The sequence below is a fragment of the Lepisma saccharinum genome, chromosome 27, assembly GCF_977018435.1.
Source record: "Lepisma saccharinum chromosome 27, izLepSacc3.1, whole genome shotgun sequence".
In the NCBI taxonomy this organism is placed as follows: Eukaryota; Metazoa; Arthropoda; class Insecta; order Zygentoma; family Lepismatidae; genus Lepisma; species Lepisma saccharinum.
This window is the reverse complement of record NC_139255.1, coordinates 57,141,766-57,168,162: the sequence shown is the minus strand read 5'-3', so window position 1 is coordinate 57,168,162 and position 26,397 is coordinate 57,141,766. Positions and strand designations below refer to the sequence as shown.

The 26,397-nt window shown below is 38.1% G+C and overlaps 2 protein-coding genes across 2 annotated transcripts in view; one reads left to right on the top strand and one right to left on the bottom strand.

The window, feature by feature from the left end:
- Nucleotides 1-5,663, bottom strand: part of IFT52 (intraflagellar transport 52) — a 33,044-nt gene extending 27,381 nt beyond the window's left edge. Inside the window, exon 1 of the mRNA XM_083113469.1 lies at nucleotides 5,414-5,663. Coding sequence (XP_082969595.1) covers nucleotides 5,414-5,428 — 15 coding nt within the window. The 5' untranslated portion in view covers nucleotides 5,429-5,663. The remainder of the gene's footprint in view (nucleotides 1-5,413) is intronic.
- Nucleotides 5,664-5,883: 220 nt separating this feature from the next.
- LOC145980396 (serine/threonine-protein kinase Sgk2-like) lies at nucleotides 5,884-25,719 on the top strand. Its single transcript, XM_083113468.1, has 10 exons — nucleotides 5,884-5,968; nucleotides 7,487-7,581; nucleotides 10,060-10,155; nucleotides 12,677-12,813; nucleotides 12,999-13,139; nucleotides 16,123-16,396; nucleotides 18,497-18,763; nucleotides 18,865-19,038; nucleotides 22,907-23,047; nucleotides 25,116-25,719. The coding sequence occupies exons 1-10, from the start codon at nucleotides 5,959-5,961 to the stop codon at nucleotides 25,284-25,286; spliced, it is 1,506 nt and encodes a 501-aa protein (XP_082969594.1). The 5' UTR covers nucleotides 5,884-5,958; the 3' UTR covers nucleotides 25,287-25,719.
- The last annotated feature ends 678 nt before the right edge of the window (nucleotides 25,720-26,397 follow it).

The window sequence follows — 26,397 nt, the reverse complement described above, 5'->3', positions numbered from 1 at the left end:
GGGAAAAACTTTTTTTAAAACGAACCACTTATTTGTTAGCTATCAGAAAACGCTGAAATAAGTTCCATACAATGAGCAAATGAGCAGTTTTTTCTCAATTCATCTTTTTATGTGGAAAATTGTCATTTTTCAAAAAAAACAATTGAAATTCGATAATCTCGAAAACTACTAATTTTCGGATGGGGTATCATATGGTCAAATTTATTGCAAATTGTCTCTACTTTAACCCCTTTCAGGGAATACATCTAATTACCAGTCACCCTGTATATATTCCTGATACTACCACGACACCAAATTTTAACTATGTTTGCCTAACCTAATCGAAACTAACCTAACCATGCACCAATGGTTCGTGGGGCTAGCATCAATGGTTCACAATTATTTGCAATTTCTAGATCCTGATACTACCACGACACAAAATTTTAACTATGTTTGCCTAACCTAACCACGTGCCAATGGTTCGTGGGGCTAGCACCAATGGTTTGTGAGGTTAGCATCAATGGTTCGCAATTTCTAGAAGTTTCCGATAAATTTTAACTTCAGATTCGTGATTAGGAGTCCTCAATTAGTGACTATGTCAAATATGAAGAAAATTGGAGAGGGGTCCGGTCAACTCAAATCATACCAATATTTCTTTCTACTTGATTAAACAATGCAGTTGAGCCTTGCAAATCCAGATGGATATCAGAGTATTGAGAGTGTATGAAAGGCTTTAGATTATTAGGCCCAAGTTCCTTTTGTTTTATTGTGATTTCATCATGCTACGAATGCAATTTTTACATGGTTCGATTTCGATGTACGTCTGTTAACTCATACTGCGGAGTTTTAGTGATTACTTAAGGTTTTGATTAATATATGCTTTCGTGGTTAGGTTAGGCAGGCCAGGTTTGGTTGTCTTAGCATTAAAATAAAGTCCCTAAATGCATTCTACTAAGGGTCAGATTTACTTCTACATTCATTCAAACGCTTCTACGATATTTACTGTCACTTGTCGACGGAGAATATCTTGTCCATGAAAAGTGCGTAAGGTAATTTTCAAGTTGTTTTTACCAACATAAATAACTTTTTCTTTTTGAGTCCAAACAGTGCTCATTACTTTAAGGAAGGTTCAAATTCCGTGTGACAATGATTTCCAAAATTCTACGATAATTAGTCTTTGTGCTAGGAGAAATCATAAAACAATTGGAACCGTTACCGTTTATTAAACTTTACATTGTAAGTTTATCACACCATGCTGACCACTTCTGCTATATTACTGTATGGATTTTGCTGCACCTCTGCCGTTCACACCACTGAGTGTGATAGCACTTGAACTCTGTTTCAAATGCCTCATGCAACAACTGGAGCAAGAATTTCCTTCCATGATACATTACTGACTTGTTCCTTGCTGATAGCAATTTTCGACGTCTTTGTTAAGTTAGGAGTGGAAAATTATCAGTACAATATAAAAAAAAGATTTTATAAAATACTTAAAAGTACTTACGTTGGTGAGTATGTAGTTACATACATTGCAACGAGCAGTTATTCTTGGTATATGGTTGTCCTATGTTATGGGCTTATGGATATTCATAGGAAGCTTAGTTTAGTGGGTTTAGTGTTCGAGACCAGACAGTAGTGAGCAGGTGTTGGAAGCATATAGGGGCATTATTTTGGTGCTCCAAGCCTTAAACATGACTCACCTAACATAACAAGGAAAGCATTTAGGGACACAACACCCCTTCACACTTCAAGTATAAACAGAAATCGATCCATGTAAATAAAATTATCTGTGTACCATGATTAGTTCAGATCAAAATAAATTGAACTTTGGCCAAAACACTAATTACACATTGCACCAACTTCCACATGGGTAAAACTTTGGTATGGTCCCAACACCTCTCACTAGTTTCTTTCGTCATTTTTAACATTCGTACTTACCTATTCTGCATTACGAAAGATTCTTCAACGTGGTATTTTGCTTTTTTCACGAAAATAATTTCAATTTGTTACATGAGGAGTAATTAATGTTGTTCCTTATTTCGCTTCCGTAAGACACAATATGGTGAGACAGCTTGACTAGCGTGGTACGTCATCATTGGGTATGCAGTGTTTCCAACCTTGTCAACCGAAAAATCCCCATGACCCATTCACGGATAGCCCCACGAACCATGCACGGATAGCTCCAGAAACTGAAAAATCCCCACGAACCATGCATGCTTAGCCCCACAAACCATTCATGGATAGCCCCATGAACCATGCACAGATAACCCCACAAACCATGCACAGCAAGGATAGGTTAGGTTCGGTTACGTTAGGCAAACATAGTTAAAATTGTCATCTTCTTGCTAAAAACGGCGTGGTTGGAAACACTGACAGGGAGTTATGTCATCAAACATTCGCAACATTTGGTTCACGTAGTGAAAGGAAATGAAATGAACGATAATTGCCCATCGGAGAGATATTTCTGTTCAAAAATACATGATTTCCCAGTGAAATAGATTGCACGATGAAAGAAAATACCTCCACGAACTTCTAAATGCTGCAGAAACTCATTTCCGTAAGTAGTTTCTTCTGTAAAAATGAAAAAATCCGTTGGGACCATACCGAAATGTTACCGAAACTGGAACGAGTTTACAATACTGGAACACTCTCCAATTTCTATGAAATTTTGCCTACTCACTAATTGTGAACTCCTAATCACGAATCTGCATGTATGGAAATCGAGAAAAGAACGAAATAAACTATGTTTTCTTAACGTAACGTGACCCTACCCTACCCTACCATAAGAACAATAGCTCCACAGAAGACACCATTTTCCCAACATGTAAATGTATTTTAGAAGTTCTACACGTAAATGTACAATTTTAAAAAGTGACCGCCAAACATGAACTACAGATACGTCTTCAGGACACCGAAATTAGTAAGAAGGCAACATTTTATAGAAATTGTAAACTCATGTCCCGAAACTACTTACGGAAACAAGTTTCTCCAAGGTTTCCAACATTCGTAAAGGTATTTTCTTTCATCGTGGAATATATTTGACAGGGAAATTATGTATTTTTCAAGAGAAATATCTCTCCGATGCACAAAAGCTCTTGCCTCCATTACCTTTGACTACGTGAAACAAATGTTCCATATGTTTGATGACGTAAGCCCCTGTCAGTGTTTCCAACCCCCATTTTTTTAACTATGCTTGCCTAACCTAACCTTATCGGAAATGGTTCTTGGGGCTATCTGTCAGCTACCTGGGCTATCCGTGAGCTACCCATGCATAATGGGTAACATTATCGTATGAGGGAAACGGATTCCTTCAAATTTCCTTCCAATTTACAGGAGAAAGTACTTACAGAAATCATTTTCTTTAGCATTGTGGAAGTTCCTGAATGTAGATTTGATCCATTTTAATGTGAATGCTTGTTGTTTTCTGCGAAAATCCCTGTCCGACATGCTGTTTCTGCTCCCGCCATTTGCTTTCTGCACGAGAGTGCAATGTTCCGTGTGTTAAGATGATGCAACCCCGTAGCCAGTGTTTCAGCCTCGTCGTGTTTTCACTAGAACATGACGTGTCGAGTATTTTTAATTATTTTTTAACTATGCTTGCCTAACCTAACCTAACGGAAAATGGTTCTTGGTAAAGGTAAAAAAAGGTAAAGTGTTCCCCTGTGCATAGCACCACGCCATGAAGGCGTATAGGGGGTGTGGGGGTAACGCCCCACACTTTCTTGATCCGGTCGTGAGTGGGGGTGATGTGATCAGCATCACGCCCCTGACCGCCTTTACCCCCCAGGGTTTCCCCCAGGTACCCATGTTATTCGACGCTGGGTGGGCGCCGGGGCCGCTTTCACCGTTAGAAAAGTTCCCGGATTTGAACCGGCCGGGGATCGAACCCGGGACCTTTAGCATGGTAGTCAGACGCGTTACCGACTGAGCCACCGCGGCCACTAATGGTTCTTGGTTCTAACGTGAATGGTTTTTGGGGCTGACGCCAATGGTTTGTGGGGCTAACGTCAATGGTTTGTGTGGCTAACGTCAATGGTTTGCGACATATTAGCATAATTTCAAATCCGGGCACGAAAGTAGATACTTTCCGGTGAACGAGTTTGCAACACTGCATAAATCGACAAAACACTCTCAGAACGCCCCCTAAACCAGTACGCTATCATGGCCATAATGTGTTACAGATTCGAAACAGCAAGTAACAGTAAGTAATCGTAAATGTAAGAAATAGACATTGATAGGCATTATTTCACTTTAGGAAATGTTCCACATTCGAAAATAACACGTTAGCAATGTAAAGAAGTCCAAAATATATGATTCGTAGGTGTTTCCCTCAGACGATAATAGTACCATATTTGGTATTTCAGTGAACAAGATTGAAAACACTGCATACCCACAATGCAAGTCAAGATGTGCCTGCCATATTGTGTGTTACGGAAGCGAAGAAAGGAATAAAAAAATTGGTAAAATTTTCGAAGCCGCAAAACGTCTGTAACTCGTTTATTTTGTAATTGTTGATATTCATACTTACCTATTCTGCATTCCAAAAGATTGTCTAACAAAAGATTTAGCTTTTTTTTTTAACGAAAATAATTTCAGTTTTAGAGATATTGAGTAATTAATCTTCCTTGTTTTTCCCCTTCCGTAGGGATTTTTCTGTGAAAGTGAGTGCTAATGGAACCTAACCTAACAGGCGTAACCTAGCCTCATAGGCATTCCTCATCCCCGTGATGGTTCATGGGGCTATCGTGAATTTTAGGGGCTAACGTCAATGGTTTTTGAAGCTACCCGTGGATGGTTGAAGTTAGCCCCAAAAACCATCCACAAACCATTGACGTTAACCCCAAAAATTCACGATAGTCCCACGAAACATCACGGGGACGAGGTATGCCTAGGAGGTTAGGTTCCATTAGCACTCACATACGAACAGAATTAACGGTGAAATAACTTGACCGATGAGAGAGAGCACTTGTACAACCTATCACAAGTCTACAGAAACTCAAACTACGTAAGTACTTTCTCCCGTAAATTTCTAGAACTCAGTTTCCCGACTTTGAAAATTTCACCGTAGTTTCTTCTGTCAAAATGAAGAAATGTGTCTTAAATATACTAAACTGTTACCCAACTATGCACATGCTGTGGTGAATGTCCGTGCTTATAGGCGCTTCAGGGGTAAGTGGAAATCTTAATCTAACACTACGCATGTTTCAGTGTTAGGTGGAAATCATTTAAAACTACACAACAAAGTTAGGCTGTAAAAACAGCTGAATTTGAGTACCCTACATTTCAAATAACACATCACGGTGTATAATGACAGACAGACATAAAAATTATAATTTTAAAACTACTCATCAGAATTACTCGTAAATAAGCAGGATCCAGTTTGTTTGCAAGTTATGATAAACGTAACACGGTTTATTGTGCATACACTATTTACCTCAGCAGGAGCCATACTGCAAGAAAAGTTGTTCGCTTCTTATAACATTCGAATTTCAGAAGTGTAATGCATCTCCTATTTTGTATCAATTGTTCGTAATAAACTACTCATACACTCATTTACATTACATTCTGATACAACTGTTACTAATTCTCTACGTTGAAAACCTATATAATATCGCAAATATACATATCTATTTACGCCATCATTTAAACTTACGACGACGGAATTTCCAGAGTAGCCAGGTCTGACAACATCAAAATCAGAGATCTGATTTTTTATGTATATCGCCGGAATCTAGAGGATATTTGAGGTTTTAATTTGCATATTTTTGTCGCAGAACATACTTCAAATTGGCCAAATATATTATCAAAACACTCAGATGCGATTTAATATATTAGTATTGAAGTTGCAGTTCGTTCTGCTCACACTGCTATAACAACAACCGAGATAACAACAAGCAGTAGCAGAGAGGTGCAGAGGAACACATAAGGGGCTGATCTGTTATCGTAATACAGCTGTGTTTATTTTTATGTGATGTTGAAATGACGCTGCGTAAGTTGATAATATCTGCTTTATTCTAATATCAGGTGACTTTTGGTGAAGATTTGAAAATGTTCAATACTAACGAATTTCTTTACTTTTATTATTGTGAAAAATCTTTTACATACGAAGTCTTTTGAGGGGACATTTTATTCTTAACACACTGACATTTTTCATTAAAAATTATTTGTGACAAAGAGATTAGCATTCTTCAATGTCATACTCAAAAATCGTGGGATGTATAAACATCAAGCATACTCAATTTAATATCCAATGAGAAGTAAGGCAGGAAGAACTTGAGCTGACAATAATAACTTTTATTTGTAATAAAGGTCTAAAATAAGTGCGTTTTTATTCGATGCCATAGGTCCACAACGATTAGAATCGTTTATCTCTGTTACTTTTACTTATACCCATCTCAGATACAAAATTATGTATCAACTCCTGTGTCATTGACATATGTTATTTAATAAATTGACTTTCTCAGAGTAAGTTTATTAAAATTAGGGCAAGCCTTTACACAAAACAGTCCTAATTATTTCTGAAATTCTATTAATTAAATAATTATTGCAACTATATATATATATATATATATATATATATATATATATATATATATATATATATATATATATAACACTTGTGAATTATAACACCCCTTTTTCAAATGATAATGGTCCTGTACTATCAACAAAAAGATTGATAAGAGTTTATGATGAGAGCATGTAACTTCTGGTAACCTTCCACATCAGATGCTTCTTTGTTGGTCATACATATATATGCTCTTATCATCATCAACTCTTATCAATCCTTTTGTTGATAGTACAGGATTATTATCATTTGAAAGAGGTGTGTTATAATTCACAAGTGTTCAATGTAGATAAGATAATTCCAGATAGAAGCGTGGTGTAGCAGTAATGCTGTTGCCTTGAAATCAAGGGGTCCAGGTTCAATCTTTGTGTAGGAACATAGTGGTTCGGACATCAAACTTTAGGTCCAGTTGCGATTTGTGCATAAAGTGGACTTAAACTTTGAATTTCACCTAACATTTGAGTACAGCTAAATAAAGCTTATAAATCATTTTCTTTTATGTCATGTTTGTGCAGTGGATGGTGTAGGAAGTGATGGATTTTGAAAGTACCATATGAAGAATAAATTTCGTTTACAATTTTTTTACAGCACAGGTTTATTTAATTTTCAAATATCTTGTAAGTGATAAAGTTCTGTGTTGTGTAAACGTAGATATGAATGGCCACTTTCTTCACTGTATTTACATTGAGACTACGTAATACTTTATCACATTTTTTTTAAAAGATAAGGTTCTTGTCACTGTGATATCCTCCATTTTGATGTAGTCCAATGTCAGTGAATTCCTAGGAGAAAAAGAAAACATGGGATTGAGTTTGCACTGAAAAATCAAATGTTTTATTGGCTTAAATCAACTGGTGTTTTGTAACTAGGCTTTGAAGAATCCATTTTAAATGTGTGATCTTAAGCATCTGTGTTCTAAATTATTGCTCTTCTTTGAAGGGGATCAAGAGCAAAAGTGTGTGAACCATGCCCAAAGTCAGACTACAGTGTGTGTTGAAGACACAGAAACATGGGAGAAGCCCAAAAAATTTACGGTAAGTTGTTCATTCCAACTTAAAAATTAGAAGAACGAATTTCTCCTCAACATGTACTGCACGTAATAAGTACAAATATTTTCTATTAGTTCTTCAATTCAATCCATCCAAAATTATAGCTGGGTGTCTCTGATAATGCTATCACCCTGTAGTGAATCTCATGCAGTGAGAAATTTTAGTTTCTGTTACTACTCAGATGAACATCTCATGTTTTGTTATTGGACATTTTGATGTGTCATTCAAATTTTCCTTAAACTGGTGTATGATATAGTCCATTTTGCTAAATTATAAAATTAGGGTAACAGTTTCATACATCAGAGACACATTTCTTCAATTTTATACAAGAAACTACTTATGGAAATGAGTTTCTCCAAGGTTGACAACGTTCGTCGAGATATTTTCTTTCAACATGGAATATATTTGACCGGGAAATCATGTATTTTTCAAGAGAAATATCTCACCGACGCACAATTGCCATTGTTTTCATGCGATTGCCCTACGACAACCAGATGCTGTGTACGTTTGATGACGTAAGCCCCTGTCAGTGTTTCAACCCCCTTTTTTTTTACTATGCTTGCCTAACGTAACCTAACCTTATCGGAAATGGTTTGTGGGGCTATCCGTCACCTACCCGTGCATAATGTATAATTTCCACTGGTGACGAACACGATAGTAGGTATATATCGGTGAAGAAGGTTGAAACACTGCATAAACACAACGTGAGTCAAGATGTTCTCGCCAGTGTGTGTTCCGGAAGTGAAGAAAGGAATAACAAAAAGCACTCGGAACGTGAAAAATTGTGTTTGTTTTCATGTAAAAAGCATAATGGCACCTTGAACTATGTTCCACAGTACATAATTGGTAAGTACGAACATGTTGTTCTTTCAGGTACCTCTTCTAACTTTCTTCCCGTTTTGTCTGGAGTTCCTCAGGGGAGTGTCTTAGGGCCACTCCTATTCCTTCTGTACATGGATGACCTCCCTGAAAAACTGTCCTCCCTCCCTATCAATATACTTTTGTTTGCGGATGATTGTAAACTCTTCAAAGAGATCTCATCGCATCATGACATGATGATTCTTCAAAATGCTCTCACAGAACTTGTTAGGTGGTGTGGAATTTAGCAAAATTCAAAACCCATCATCTCTTGCTTTATTCTTTAAATCTTTCATCTCGCCCATCCTTGAATACTGTTCCCCAATTTGGGCAATGGCCTCAAGAACCAATCTCACTAGAATAGATTCTGTTCTCAGTTTCTATGTTGCAATTGTTCGCCATAGAATACCTTCCTTTCGACATGTATCCAAATCAGACACCATGGCTGCTCTGAATATTCACACTCCATCCTTTCGTCGTGATCTAGCTGACATGAAATTTTTATGCAAGATAATAAATGGCAAAATCAGAACAGATCTCCTAATCAGTAAATTCACACTTAGGGTACCCCAAAAGCAAACGTGCAACCTGCAACTCTTCCACAACCCAACCACTAGGCTATCCCTTCTACAACGCTCCTTGTTTTACAGGCTCCCAGAGATCTACAACAAACTTCCCCTGAATGTAGATATTTTCCTTCCAGAACGTAATTTTTGTATATTACTGACCAAGAACATATAAATCTATCCCATCTTGTTATTGTTTTTACATTTGGTTATTTTTTGTTTCTACTTTATGTTGTTTCAGTGTAAAATGGCCAAATAAGACTGTATCTGAAACTCTGAGTAACTAAATAAATAAATGCGAAACACAAAATATGGGATTTGAATGTGTCTCGGATCTATGAAACTGTTACCTAAAATTAGATTGTGAATGTTCTCCCTCCTCCCTCTTGATATTCACATGTGCACAAAATCATCAGTATCTTGATAATAAAAAAAAAACGACATATGCTGACCAAGGCAGTCTATGTTTTAGTAAAGAAACACTTAGCAACATGATGTTTCAGCCCTCTATCAGAGTTCTCCTTAGTCTTGAAACCAAACCAAAAACAAGTCTGAGGAAGACCCTGATAGAGACGTCACGTTGTTAGGTGTTTGGTATGCCTTGGTCAGCATATGTAAGAGTTTTTTCTGTCATGGAAACAAGGCTTAATCATGTTATCAGTATTTTGTACATTAAGTTAAAAGACAAGCATCATGATTGTTATTTAAATAATAAATATATCCTTTATTTCAAATTTGTTAGCATGAAACAAATAAATTATCTAAAACTTGAAATTAATGAAATTCCAAATTACGAGAATGTAAATATACACATATAATCACAATTTTAATTGTGTTTAACAAGAGTCCCCGGTTCGAATCCCAGCTTGAGTGTCCATTCATCATATCGTCACTCATCCACATCTTCGCAGATTAGCTAAAAGTGGCACAAAAATCGAAGTAAAATGAAGCAGATCAATCAATCAATTTAATGGTGTCTATTATACAATCTTGGTGTGCTTCTAATAATATATCTTTGTATTTTCTTTTAACTCTAAAGGTGTACAAAGTAGTGGTTACCTCAGGAAGCAGCACTTGGTTTATCTTCAGAAGATATAATGAGTTCTACAAGTTAAACGAGTTCCTGAAGAAACAGGTATGCTTCATCTCTTTTTAACCCTTTCCTTTATTTCAAGTAGTGCTTAATTTCTATTTACATGCCAAACACCAGCACTGGGCATGCAGAATGCATCCCTATCTCCTATAATTTCATGTGGCATTGCACATTTTCAGCATTATGCAACAATGCAAATATGAATTCGTGCATTACTGCAGCCACATGGGTTGTACCTAACCCCTCGTGCTATGCAAGGTCAGCATCAAAGGGTTAGTGTGTTCCAATTAATCTTATATTGATGTTGCTATATCATGGTTTTATTTAAAATTCCGTTAGTATAAATAATACTAAATGCTTTGTTTGCTTGTTATTATATGTTCGAGCAGTGGCTCAGTCGGTAACACATCTGACTACCATGCTAAAGGTTGCTGATCCCTGGCCGGTTCAAATCCGGGAACTTTTCTAATGATGGAAGCGTCCCCGGCACCCACCCAGCGTCGAATAACATGGGTACTTGGGGGGTAAAGGCAGTCAGGGGCATGATGCTGATCATATCACCCCCACTCACGACCGGATCAAGAAAGTGTGGAGCATTACCCCCACACCCCTATACGCCTTCATGGCATGGTGCTAAGCACAGGGGAGCACTTTACCTTTTTTTTACCTCCTACCAGGGCCGGATTAAGACTAAATTGCTTGAAATCTTTGGTGAACAATAAACACGACGTTATAGTTACGTCACAGTGCAAAGAATAATACTAACTGTATAATAAGTAACGCTGTGTCTAGGCGTCCGAAATTGGGGCTCCAAATTTTATTCTAAGATTTATTTTCAGGTTAATATAGCAAAAAAAAACTGTTCAGCTTTCGGAAAATTCTCGTCTGTTTTCATCTGGGCCTATTTCAGGAATGGGCCTAATGCTGCAGCATCAATAGCACCCACCTTAATCCGCCCCTGGTTCCTACGTTGTCTAATGGTTAGTGGTCCCACAGGGTGGCTACTCACCGGGAATTATGCTTGAATTCTACGTGAATATTTCTCCATAGACATGAAAAATTACAACTTTATTAATTCAAATCCCATTGAATGTATTTAAATGTCCTGAGGCAAGTTTTCACAGTTTAGTTTTTATTCTTATCGATGAAGGAAAAGAAAGCTGCGTGGAAAATAAAACAGTTCCTTTTACTTTTTTAGTGTCCTTTGCAGAACAATCTATCTAACAAACGAATGATTATTACAAGATAAGATATCTTGAAGTTGATTAGGTAGATTTGAGTTTGAAATTCTTGTACAATTGACAATTTTTTCGTAGATTGGTATGTCCCGAAACATTTGTGACATGTTCGTAGATGTATTTCGAGTCTGAGTATGAGACATGGCAAATGAAAACTCCACACCTTAAATGAAATATCTTAAATATTTGTACAGTTTAACCTTTAGTTGAAATTTGGTTTAAATTTAAACCCAAAAAAATAAGTATCTTGTCTTAATTGGTTTCATTTTTGACCCATGCAGCTTTAGATAAAATTATCAAGGGTTTACCACACTTATATTTTTATATTGGGTTGGAAACACTGACCGTCGTTTTCCAAACAAGTTTCGCTATCATGTCATCCAAACTTTCTCCCTTCCAACAAGTGCAAGTGACATGTTCGTGTCCTGAGTTGACAGAGAAGCCATAAACGCTTGCAATTTATGACGCTGTTTTCCTTCCAGCTAAGAATGCTGAATGTGACACCAGTGATAAGGCACAGAGTCGTCTTTGTTCTTGAAGTTTGGGAGCTTGCTTGCAACAGGAGGTCTCGTAAGGGGTGGCGGGTGGGGTATTCTTCCCAAAATAGCCAGAGAAGAGGGGGCGAACTCTAGATTTTATTTTTTTCTCATTGAAATTCGGGAGTCGCGTTCCCCGCCTGAAACCCCCCCGTTGTTGGGTGTTCCAAATTGTACACGGTTGCATGCGCTGATGTTTTAGCTGCAAAAAAAAAGTCATCCGAAGTAGATTGGTCCCATAGTGCCAGAGTTATTACGATTTTTCTCCAATAAGTATACAAATTTAAATTTCGCGCTCAAAAGCCTCGGCGACACTGGGCTTACTTTCGTCAGACCTGCACGGCGGACTAAACTTTAATTGAATTGAATAAGAATTTTTGGATACTGGAATATCACAGACCCTTTATAATGTTTCTATATTTGTGTGGGGGGTGGATGGTGAGAGGCAGTAATAATAAGTAAGGTTGAAATAGAAAACATCTGCTTGTAGCCATGATATTTTGGAAAGTTTGGCTTGAAAACTGGGAATTATACTTCAATTTTATCAAATTCCCTGTCCCACGTTTGATACCTGGTGAGAACCCAAATCTTCAGTGTTGACCAGCATCATGAGGATGATTGTAAGCAGTGGTAGTGGATCCTGGCCTTGAAAACCAGAGACAGTGGCAATGGGGCTATATGTCTCAATGTGCTGTTTGCATTTTCTTCTTCTTTATGTTCAACTGTATTAAATTCATATTCCTTGTAAATGATCTTGGATCACTGAACTTTTATTCTTTCCATCCACAGGTTCCTAATCTGCATTTCAAGTTCCCTGGAAAGAAATTATTTGGGAACAACTTAGATCCACAATTTGTTAAATCCAGGCAGGAAGGTCTGCATGACTTTGTCGAGAAGTTGATGTCGGATGAGAGGCTTGTACAATTGTAAGTATCACTTTGGATGATATCCTGATGCTTATTGTGCTTTTTTGATGAAAAGGCCAGACTAAGTTAATTGGTCAGTCAACTTGAAATATCAGGGAATTCTGGAAATTTTCTTATTTCTGTAAACGAAGTGCAGCATAAAATTGGATAAATGTAAATAATAATAAATGATATGTCTGTTTCAGGTCGCAGGTGCGTGAATTTTTCCAGCTTGACAAGCATAAGGCAGATTCAGAGGAAGGCTTGGAAGGAGACGATGCCAGTGAGGAAAGCAACGAGTCTCGCAATAGCCACACAGTCAATTTGGGACCATCTGAAAGACTGCAGTAAGTTTTTGTTGCGTACAGCTGGAAATTTTATCTTCACTATATTTTGTTATTTTGCATCACTTTTCTGGTGTCCACATGGCTGAATGGTTAGTACTCTTGCCTTTGGCACTGACCTCCATGGCACAGTGGTTGTCACAGTATGCTACCATCCCAGAGTTCCTTGGTTCAAATCTGGCCGAGGCATGGATGTTCTTTGTGAGTGTCCCTTCATCATATCATCACTCATCCTCATCTTGGTGATTAGCCACTGGCAGAAAAGCAAAGTAAAATAAAGCAAATCAAGCAATCAATCTTGCCTTTAGTATTTTATATAAGACGTAAGCAAGTTACTAAAGATATATCCGTGAAACTTACTTGCAAATGTTCTATTAATTTCGGTGGCCTCTGCCACCATCCACTTGGGAGCTCGATGCTTCACTGTTAGGTTGACTTCCGGTTCCTGTTGTTGTTTCCTCGACTACAGCAGGTGTATATGACACCCAGAGTGATTACATTGTCAGATCCATCAGATCTGTCAACGAGCGTATACAACAGCACTTAGCGGACACAAAAAAATCCCAACCCACTACCGGACTAGCAAGGCACCTCAAGTTCAACAAACACAGGATCCAAAAAAGTTTCAGTTAGGCATACATCACACACCCTAAACGACACCAAAATCAAAGAGACGCATGCCATTATGCACTTTCTGCACGAGCTGAATATTGACAGCGGTCAGGCTCATCATGTTTGGCTCCCGTTATTACAACAGCTCAAACCCATTGTGCGCAGCAGACAAAATGGCTACACCAGCACCCCTAGTGGTAGTCGAGGAAACCGGAATCGGAAGTCAACCTAACAGTGAAGCATCGAGTTCCTAAGTGGATGGTGGCAGAGGCCACCGAAATTAATAGAACATTTGCAAGTAAGTTTCGTGGATATATCTTTAGTAACTCGCTTACGTCTTATATTATCAACCATGTTGTTTATTCCCCTCAACATGAAATAGTATTTTATATTTGATCAGTAGAATATATGTTATTAATAACGTAATAATTTCGCCTTGGTCCATCCCTAACACGTACACATACATGTATTGATAAACTATTTGGTCTAGGAATTAATTCGTGCAGTTGTTACGCACACATTGAAGCTGTAGTTCAAACACAAAATACATAAATACCTTAAGAAAAATATTGTCCATCGCAAGCCACCACTTTCACCCATCTGTCAGGAAAGTTACGGATTCCGTGGCGAAAGAAGTCCTCATCCTTTGAAGCGATCCAGTCAGAGACCCATTTTTCGATATCTTCTGAAGAAGTGAACCACTGTCCAATCAAATCGTTATTCATGCAATCAAACAAGTAGTAGTCCGAAGGAGCAACGTCTGGTGAATACGGCGGGTGGGGTAAAACTTCCCATCCGACATTTTCTAAATAGGTTTTGACCGGTTTTGCGACATGTGGGCGAGCGTTATTATGTTGAAAAATAAGTTTATCATGTCTGTTCTCCCATTCTGGTCGTTTCCTGGCCAGAGCTTGCTTCAAACACATTAATTGTCGTCGATAACGTTCTCCATTAATAGTTTCACCCGGTTGCAGCAGCTCATAGTACACCACACCTTTCATATCCCACCATATGCACAGCATAACCTTTGCACAGTGAATATCTCGTTTCGGTTGTGATGGACCTGGTTCACCTGGCTTCACCCAGGCCTTTTTTCGTTTCGGGTTCTCGTAATGGATCCACTTCTCATCGCCAGTAACAATGCGATGCAAAAACCCCTTTCTTTTCTGTCTTTGAAGCAGCAATTCGCAAATGGTTTTTCGTCTTTCAACGTCTCTGTCTTTCAATTCATGTGGAACCCAATGTGACATCTTTTGATTCATTCCCATGGCTTTGAGGTGTTTGGAAACTGTTGTTTGAACAACGCCTAATGCTTCTGCAAGTTCTTCCTGCGTTTGACACAAATCCTGATCGAGCAATGCTCTCAATTCTTCATCTTCAAATTTTTTTGACTGTCCAGGTCGCTCTTGGTCTTCCAGGCCAAAATCACCACTTCTAAACCGTGCAAACCACTTCTGACACGTTCGCTTAGCTAGCGCATGGTCACCATACACTTCCACCAAAATACGATGACTTTCGGTAGCACTTTTCTGCATGTTAAAGTAATGAAGCAGAACACCCCGCAAAAACACAGGAGTTTTCAACGCATGTGTGGATACACGGAACTGTGGGACGATATGCTCGTTACGCAATCTCTTGTCCAGGGGCACAAATTAATTCCTAGACCAAATATATGTGTAAAATTTACAAATACATTGAATTGAATTTTTGTTTTCAGTCCACTTTATGCACATAAAGGCTAAACGTGACTGCATCTAGTTTAAACTGGAATCTGAATCACTACATGCCTCCACTGGGTGTCGAACCTGAGACCCCTTGATTACAAGGCGACGACGTTACCACTATGCCATCGGGGAGGCCCTAAAATTTACAGATACATTAATCATAGTAAAGCACTCCCCTGTGTTTTGCACCACACCATGAAGGTGTATAGGGGATGTGGAGTATTGGCCCCACGCTTTCGTAATCAGGGCCGAAGGTGGGGGTGATACGATCAGCTCCACACCCATGGCTGCCTTTACCCCCAACAGTTTCCTCCAGGTACCTACCTTATACGACTCAAGGTGGGCGCTGGAGCCACTTGAACAGGTGAAAAAAAATCCCGGTTCTTCCCTGCTGGGGATCGAACCCAGGTCTCTCGCATGGTAGTCAGATGCCCTAACAACTGAGCGTAAATAATCATAGTAGTTTACCTATTCAAATGCAATGTAAAATCAGAGAACTGCAATACAACTAGAGTATTGTGATGGGATTTGACATTGGATGGAAAGTACAAATTTAGTAATACATTTTTTAAAAAGCAATATGCATTGATGTGTAGCTTATATGGTGGTTTTCCAGAGAAGCTTATTGTGAAAACTAATTCTTGTTGCAGAGTTAACCCACGTGATTTTCAGTTTCTGAAAGTCCTGGGGAAAGGCAGCTTTGGGAAAGTTTTTCTGGCTAAGCACAAAACAGAGCAGAAGTTCTATGCAGTGAAAGTGCTTCAGAAGAGACTCATAATAAAGAAGAACGAAATGAAGCATATTATGGCTGAAAGAAACGTCCTCCTTAAGAATTTGAACCACCCGTTCCTGGTGGGGCTGCATTATAGTTTCCAGACTCCAGACAAGCTTTATTTTGTTCTTGATTACGTCAATGGAGGTGAGGTAAGTAATATTTTTGGTACACTGTGTTAACTGTAGAGAAAGTTAATATTATGTTGCTGTATATGCTCCAAAATTTTGAGAGAAGTGATTGTTTGAAGAAGATGTATATTACCAGGATGTAATGGCAAAAATTCAACACTAAAGTGGAGGGAGAAGGTGCGGACATTCTATGAACTACGAAGCAAGATATCAAATAACTTCCTTTCTCTGGTAGATATTATAATTATTGAAGTAAATCTTGAAGCTTTCCTGGTGACGAATGATGAAAAGATTCTCTCGGGCTATCGTCCAGGTGAGTTGTGGAAAAGATCCGATCTTTTGAGAGCTGATGTTACTCTATCTTCAGGGAAGAAGTGCAATTCTGAGCATCAACCCAGTGTATATACGTTCGTGGAGGTTGCCGGTGAAGATGGCGGTCCCCCTCCATGAATGTACGTACATCGGGTTGATGCTGAGGACTGCACTTCTTCCCTGAAGATAAGAGTGACGTTAGCTCTCGAAAGATTGGAATCTTTTCCACAACTCACCTGGACGATAGCCTGAGAAAATCTTTTCATTATAATTATTATTTATATTAATAATTTATTTTTTTCATGTGTTGCACTTGAGAAAGATTCTCATGCAAGTGTAACAGCGAACTAAAAAAAAAAAAATACAAGATTGAGCATAGAAGGGTGGTAGGTTTATGTAGCAACATGGACTTTTGCAAAGCATTTACAAGGGTATGAATAATATAATATACAGATACCAATGTATCAGTAACAGGAGCATATATTGTGAGGTCTGCAAAGGACATGGTTACATTTAATTTTCCACCAGTATCGTATGGCAAAAATGCACATGAATTTATTTTAAAATTTTGAATGTTTTAAAGTAAAACTCTGGTAGATTGATGAAGGATAATTGCAAAGTATTTCTTATGTACTCTGAATAATTCTCATAATGTGCTAGCACCGATATATTTGTATTAGTGGGAATCTGTAAGAGTATCAGCATTGATTTGGCTATCATTTGAAAATAGTAACAGCTCAGTCTTAAATATTATTACTGAAATTTATGAAGTCTAGTTTCTGTTCTGAAATGTTGCAACAGACAAGGTGAACCTTTATATTTATTAAATTGATTCATTGAATATTTTATGATTCATGAAGACAGTCGAAAGTCAACATCACTTCATCTTAGAACACCCTGGACTGCATTATGCAGAATACTGGTGTTGTGTCATCCATATATGATTGTGACTGTCCAGTGGCTGCGATTGGGTTCCAAATCTGAAGGGAAGTGGGGCAAGGTGCAAAAAATCAGGGGGGGGCAAGGACAGTTTACTTTCCCTCGGTTCATAAGGTTTAGCATAGTGCAGGGGCAAAAGTGGCAAAGGTGGGGGGGGCAACTGCCCCCTTCGCTGCTACTGTGGCTGTCCCATTTCATCTCGTCACCATTCATCTTCATCATCCATTCAGTTCATGATTATGGATTTGTATATTACAATTTTTACTATTCCATGGTTAACATCCAATCGGGATACATTTCATCACTGACAAGGTATTACAGCTGTCAACAAAATAAAAACATTAAGGTCATGTTGTTTGTATTCAAACTCTAGAAGTTGAAGATTGGTCTATCCGTATTTTATGCACAGATAGGTTAATAGGGACTGGACGTACAATTCAGAATGAGAACTTAAGTACTACGTGAATCCACTGAGTATCGAACCTGCGACACTGATTACGACCACTAAAAAAATTATAAAATATTTTACTAAAATTATTATTTCATTAATTCTATCACTGCATTTATGATGTATCGTGTACAATATTTGCTGGCACCCATGGTGGAGTGGTTAGCACATCATGCTACGATGCCAGGGGTCCCAGGTTTAAATCCTGGGCATGGATGTTTGTGAGTGTCCATTCATCATATCATCACTGATCCCCATCTTTGCAAATTAGATCAATCAACATAAAATATTTACCATTATGCAATCAGGGAGGCCCTTTAAACTGTGAAGTTTGTTTTCCAGTATAGTAATTAAATTGTGTTATTCATATTTTTTTTAGAATTCTATGAACATTATTATTATTATGATTATTTCTCTTTCAGTTATTTTTCCACTTGCAAAGGGAACGCAGATTTGGAGAAGCAAGAGCGAGATTTTACAGTGCAGAAATGGCGTCCGCTCTCGGTTACCTTCACTCGCAGGGGATAGTGTACAGAGACTTGAAACCAGAAAATCTATTGCTCGATGCAGAGGGACATGTCATTCTTACAGACTTCGGTCTCTGCAAAGAAGGTCTACTTGCTAATGATACAACAAATACATTCTGTGGCACTCCGGAGTATTTGGCTCCTGAAGTAGTTAGAAAGCAGGTGCGTATACGAGAGAGCCGTACTTTGATGTGTTACGGTCCATTCTTGTACTTGCACGTTTCAAACCTTACGGGCTTTACGTGATACCATTCTCTTTCCAGGCCTATGATCGATCCGTGGACTGGTGGTGCTTGGGAGCAGTGTTGTATGAGATGCTGCATGGCCTGCCTCCGTTCTACAGTAGGAATATGTCAGAAATGTACAATAACATTCTTAATAAGCAGCTCGTGCTTCGAAACACTGTTTCAGAAAGTGCCAGAGATATTTTGAGAAGGGTAAGCACTACTTTAGTGTTTCAGTTACTATTTATAGTGCAAGTATGTCTTATTCGCAAGCAAAATTGATGTAACAGGTTGTCGTACGTTTAGAGGAATGGTTATTCTTCTTACTTATGTTGTGTGGTAATAATTCATCTGTTTTCCCATCCAAGTGCTGCACTCTTCTGCAGTTTTGTGCATCCAACACAGAACCAGTTGGGTCATTCCATGGCAAATCACCGAAATGGTAGTCGCCACTACGTCTCCAATTTTAATAAAATTTTGCACAAATGTATGTCTGAGGGTATTATGGAAAACTGTAAAATTATTTATGTCTACAGTCATTAGTTTGGGCTACAGGACCGATTAAAGTTACCGTCTCAGTGTGTAGTGATGTGGTAACGTACAGCATGAAGGTACAAGATAAATGCTTGTAGCGTAACGAAAAGAAATGACATATAATTTCTAGTTGTTGTATTATGTAAAGGAAATATATACAATGAAAAAAGTTAAGTTTGGTGACAACTATATTAATTTGTGGTTGTCTTTTTCATAACCGAAAAAGCAACTTCCCACACATATATGTGGAAATCTATGTCATATTTTAAAGTGGAAGGAAATAAAGTGCAATCTTCATACTTCTCACAAGAACAGTTCCCAAGGTGTGGGGTCTCCACACTAAAAAGGAAGACTGCAATATATTTCCTTCTTGCTTAAAAAGTGTGTCATGTATGTTAAAAATATGAAAAAGTTAAAAAGAGCACTCTTTTTGGGTGCAAAGTTCCATATGAGGGAAAGATATCAAGAAGAAATGAGTGGCAGTAAAATATTGATTGTGCTATTCCAACATGTTCCTCAGGAGAAATTTCATGATTGCACTCTGAACCATTTTCATAGAATACTGAATTATGTGAACTGCCGTTCTGCTAATATCTGCTTTCACATATAATGCGTAATTGAGTTTTCCTTTCAAATGTTTCAGGTTGCTGTACCGCAACCCATGCACTCACACCTGTAAAAGAGTATACTCCAAAACAAAAAAGTTAATGCAAATTGTGAAACATTTGTGCATTTTGATATTCATTTGTTTCATATGAATTTCAGGATACTTTTGTTTTCTCGCCAAATCTATTGTGTGATATGAGGCTGGCTTCTGGTGGTGTACCGTAATATTTTGGTGAGAGTAGTGGTGTTTTTAGATTATTTAGTGTGAAGAACAGTAAGACTTGTTAACAAACTGTACTTAGAGACAGGAAGACATTCATTCTGTGTGTGATAACTCAAAGTGAAATAAACACAGACATGGCATTGCCTCAGGGCTGTGTGCCACATGAACCCTGAGTGCAGTGCAGTTTAGGCTTGAAGACAGTGCTTGTCACCTACATCACTACACATCAAAAACAGGAACTGTAAGAAGTCACTAAGGACTATTACTGTAGAAACAGCAAGGATATATGGTGGTAAACTGATTCCTGAGCAAAAATTGTGTGGAAAATGTGAGACACACATGAAAGAAACACAGTACCAGCCTGAAGATTTGGGTAATGTTGATGAGGTAAATGACAGTGATTGTGTCCCAGACAGCAGTGCTGGTCCATTGAAGAGACTGAATTCAAGTCTGCATGAAATACAAGTATCTCCCATGAAGACACTTACTCATGTGAACAAAGAGAAGAGGAAAAGGTATGGAAAGGCACAAATGAAACAAATACAATCTTCTATTACAAAGCATGTTGCAGCAATTTTACATATCCCTGAAGAGTCAGAAGAATCTGCTGAGGCTACAAAAACTCATGCTGAACGCGACCTAAACCTTCTCATGTCAGAACTTCAGCAGAAATTCATCAAGTCTTCAAGAGCTGAACAGCTTCAAATACTCACACTTGCCCCTCATAGTTGGCAAACAACAAAGGTTAAACACTACTGAGTACATGGTACGAACAGCCAAAAAACAGAAGTGAGAAAGGAATACTGGCACTGCCTTCATCAAAGATTGGCATTGCTCTGGATTCAGCAACTGTGCAACGTATTCACACTGCATTTGCGACATACAAATGAGCTGTTTTCAGTGAACAAAATTGACAACCTTCACTGTCAATGTAAAATTATATTCCACATTGCAACTCTCCGATTGATCCCTTGAAATTACTTTCCACTTACAACTTCCAGTTGACTTGGGATATGATTATTGGAAACTTCCGTATTACGGACATTCTACACTACACGCATTTCGTATGTCCGCAACAGATACCAAATGAGGCAGAGTGCAATTTTCCTATTTCCTGTAAATAATACCAAAGTTCAGGTGTTTCCAATTATACCACCTGCATAGTGTTGCCACCTTTCCCATTACAAGATTTTAACTCCTGAAATAGCCTCATTTTGCACTTTCTTTCCCACACATACTGTAAAAAGTGTCTGTAATTTATAACCAGAAACATTAAACAGCAATATGAGGGTGTGTGCTGATGAACCATACATAGAAGTCATACTATGACGAATATAAAGACTTTGGCTGATTTCCTCAGCAGGGGGGAAATTAATAAACTTACCTGATTTTCTGCTGCACATCGTAACGACAGTGAATTTCAACCACTTCCTGATACACATATAAAGGTAAGGCAAAATCTACATTTCGTTACAACCAAGTATACTTTACTTTGTACAATAAAGCAAAAACATACTTTCTATCTCAGTTCGTTGTTCCTTAACAATTATGTGAAAATGTCGTTGTCTTGTACTTTTTTTTGAAGGATCACATTCTTTAGAGGCACCCTGTACAATATGTATTATGTTTTGAAACTAGATATTTCACACAATGATATTTCCTTACTAACTCTATACGTGCACAAAAGCTTGTTACAATCTGTTACTATGAGGCGACCCATTTCCGGACAATTCTGGTGACTTCCCATGGAATGACCCAGTTGCAAGGAATTTTTGTTCAAGTTTCTGTAAATTCACGTCAGTTGAGCTAGTTTATTCATATACTTCACCTGTTCGTCCCTTTTCCATACACTAACAACGAGATTTTCCTCAATAGTGAATCAGCTTGTATCTGCAATTTATCTTGTAAAAATGTGTCTGAGCACAATTTGTAGTCAACTCATAATCTCAGCAGCGAAAGCTCCAGGTTTGAGGCCTGGCCTGGCCTACGTGGACCTTTTCATCATTTTTGTTTAAACATTATTCACATCTTTGTTAAAAACACACGAACAGCATGATAAAAAACACTTGAGCAGTTCTGACGAGCTTTCGATCCCATCTCGGGATAATCCTCAGGCTGGTTGAAGGGCGACGGAAGGAATGTGGTCCGCTACTCACTGTGTCTGCCGACACGTGACGTAAGAAGTTTTCTACTGTCACATTTATCATCCTTGTCTCCATTAGCCAAAGGTGTCAAAAAATAATTTAAAATAAAAAGTATACAATATTTGTAATGCTGCATAGTCAGTTTTTATATAACACACAACTCCCACCACATGCTTTTTCCAGAAATGCAATGTTCACTCTTACCTTCACTTCCTTAAGCTTTCACATCATGTAGCTTCTGGAGGATAGACAAAATTTACGTTACTAGGCTTTAAGTAGAACCATTCCTATTTAGAAATTGGATGGTAAACCCAATGTGACAAGCAGCATAGTGTGTACTCTGCCGTCACTTCCTTTTAAACATAGCTTTTAAGGTGGTGTTCATGTTTCATATGATCATGTACAGATAACTTGAGAATTGTTGCCTACCAGCAAATGTGCTTACCTGGTTTGTTTCGAGTTATGCGTTACGTGAGACAGGAATATATTTCCCAATGAGGGAGAGGAGGTACTCCTCCTCTCCACTTGATCCACAGAGCCATTGAAATCTTTACACTTCCTTTTGTTTTGACAGCTTCTCCAAAAAGACAGCAGTTTAAGATTAGGATCTGGCGAGGGAGACTTTGACGATATTAAAAACCACGAGTTCTACCATTGTATAGACTGGGAAGCTTTGGTGAAGAAACAGATAAAACCTCCGTTTAACCCAAATGTTGTAAGTACCTGCTTTATTACTTTCAGATAGGGATGGGACCTATTAATCGATATCGATTATAATATCAGCGTATCGGTAAAATCACTGATTATTTTACGGATCCAATACATTTACATATATATTGCAATTTGGTGCATTATTGTGCCATTTTGTTAATATTTTTTGGATATAAACATATAATATTCATTCTACCTTTTTAAATAATAAATGCCTAAATATGCAGCTTTTTTTGCTTTGCAAAAGGTTGGTTCATCAGTGGCGGCTGGCCAAGTGCAACAAGTGCAGATGTTTTCACCTAATTTTGAAATTAATATTGACATTTTTCATTTCCTTGTTAAATTAAACTATTTCACAGCAGAACACACACGATAATACTCAAATAATACGCCGCTCGGCGCTACGCACGTGAAGAGTTCGTCGTAGCTTAAACAAACCAAGAGCAGACGCCGCCAGGTTGCGGAAGACTTTAGCCGGTTGTCATGGCAACGGTGAAGTCACCTACCGTTGGAATTGAATGGGTGTCGCCATCTACGTGCAGCAGTTCTCTCGTCGACAGAAAACATTGCATCCAGTGGTTGTGGCAAAATCGTTGCGTTCTCGCGAGATCTTGTTCCGCGTGTGTGTTTCGCGTTTCCTATCGTGTGTTGTGTTCATGTGTTGAGCTGTGGTTTGTACAATGAACTAGTAAATGACTTAGTGTGTAATTTGTTGCAGACACCATTTTCCAGATGGACGGATGAAGACAAAAAAGACGTTTTAAATTGTGTGGGGGGGGGGGGGCACTGACACTTACTATTTGTTTTTCATTGCCTATAAATGTACTTCTTCACCTGTTATTTTAGGCACGAGCCGCTACTGTGGTTCATCTGGTAACAAACATTTATTAAGGAGGTCAATGAACCATTTGGAATTTTGCGTTGCATCGATGGTCAATTTAATATAGGCACTTTATCTGTATTGGCCAAAATTTCGTATTGGCTCATCCCTACTTTCAGATAATTCTTGCTGACCTCTGTGGTGGAGTGGTTAGCGCAGCGTGCTACAATGCCAGCAATCCCAGCCTGGGAAATGGGTGTTCTTTGCGAGTGTCTCTTCATCAATTCCATCATGTCATCCATCACCCATCCTCATTGTCGAGATTAGACAAAAGTGGCAGAAAAGCAAAGTAAAATAAACCAAAAGAGGATCTGTATTTCTAGTAATAAATTTGTAATATTAATGGATTTCACAAATTCTATTAACATGTATGCATGTTGTGGATATACAGTGCTACAATAAGTAATTTGAGGGTCGTTCAATAAATAAGTTTCCCTGTCCCATAAAATTTGTTACAAAAATAATTGAGTAACACTATGCACGAGCCCTATTTATCGCCTTCAAGGAACAATAGGCATTTCTCCTGCAGACATGAAGGCGCATGCGCAGAGGGGAAGGAAACGACGGAAGATCGTGAAATACCGGGCTCACAGCATTATGCATGACTTGCGAGGAGTGTTGCAAGGCCTGAGGCCGGATTTCTTTACACAGGGCTTCGATAAGCTGGTGCAGCGTTGGGACAAATGCCTCAATATTCAAGGCGATTATGTTGAAAAGTAGTACAGGTATGTACTTATCTAGACATGTAGAATTTGCATGTATATATTACCACAACATAGGGAAACTTATTTTTTGAACAGCCCTCGTAATTTACAGTTCCAATTTTCATCTTAAGGGTTTTGAAGGATTTTTGTGGAACCAGTTTCTTATTCCCACTGGGGATTAAATTTCTTCTGATATAAAGCCTTTACAAACACTGAAGAAGCAACTGCAATGTTAGTAAAATGTTAGAAATGCTTCCTTCTTTTTAATTTGTGTGGTGTAAGGCTGATAAGAATGCATACCTACCTTACATTAGCACAGTGGAAATTTTAAATCTACTATTTTTGTTAACATAAGATGAGGTCAAGGGAAGAAAACAAAATCCATGGATACTCAAAATATTTCGTATTGAATGAATTGAGTGAGTTTATTGGGGCAAGTACGTGACGAGCCGTAAGTGTAGCTGCTGCGTTTTATTTTCTGATTTCAGTGTGATAAGCTTGATCTGAGCAACATTGATCCTGAGTTTACCAAGGAGCCCATCTCACCTTCTGTCGACAGGCCCCACCAGACGACCATCTTCCTCTCTGCGAGTGTTCTGGATGCAGATGATGCGTTTGTGGGATTTTCCTATGCACCTCCCATAGAGGAACTGCAATAATGCCTTCTTGTGTAAAAAAAAAAAGTGGGAAGTACATATATATTAACTTATACAAACATAATGAAACATATAGTCATTCCATGTTACCAGTATAACGCCAAAGTGCATTTCCAAACTTTTAACATTGTTAAGCTATGTGCCTTAGAGAAAAATAATTGTGTGCAGCCTGGTGCTGTATACATTTACGATGCTATTTTTGTATTTCAGAAGCTACTTAAGACATAGTTAATATCCTACAAGATAGGAGTACTTATATTTATATTGACAGATACTAAGATACTGTTGACCTTGTTGAGTACGGAGTTTATATTTTGTTAAACTTCAGTTTGTTAAAACTTAAACTTGTTGTAAGACTTTCAACATTTGAGTACTTAAAAATGAAGTGGAATGTGCTTATTTATTTCTGCACAATAATATGCAAAAAAGCAAGACATTAGCATGCAGTATATTTATTATATATTATTTTTTATAGTACTATTTGTCATATTTATTGGATGTGCAATTTCATGTACTATTTTATTAAGATAGCTTTGGTTTGACTTTCTTCATCACAGCCGTCAGTTGAAGGTCACTTTGGAACATGGTCTCATGAAAGTATTACTCTTAACTCAAAAGGAAGTGAAAACTGTCTATATTAGCATTGTAGTCATTTTGTGGACATGATGTAATCACTTTGGCATGTAAGCATCAAGAAAATAAAGAATTGTACCATGGAAGGAACACTTAAAGTAAGGCTCAACTGTTGATTACAAAGAAACCAAAGTTATCTTGATATTATGGACATGACTTATGATTTTTTACTGGTCAGTCAGAGTCTTTATACAGGGTGACTACCAAAATAACTTCCAATGTTATTGACCTTTTTTCGCCCCCTACTTAGGCATAGTTGAAAATTAAGAAAATAGGGTTTTCATTGAATAAAAATATCTACCACAAGGCTGGTTAAAATATAAACTGAAGCTGTACTTTAACTGCTTTATGTATAGGGTCTCCCCAATGGCATAACAGTAACATTGTTGCCTTGTAATCAAGGGGTCTGGGTTCGATACCTGGTGGAGGCACGGTGGCTCGGATCCCATTTTAAACTGTAGGTCCAGTCCCTATTATCCAT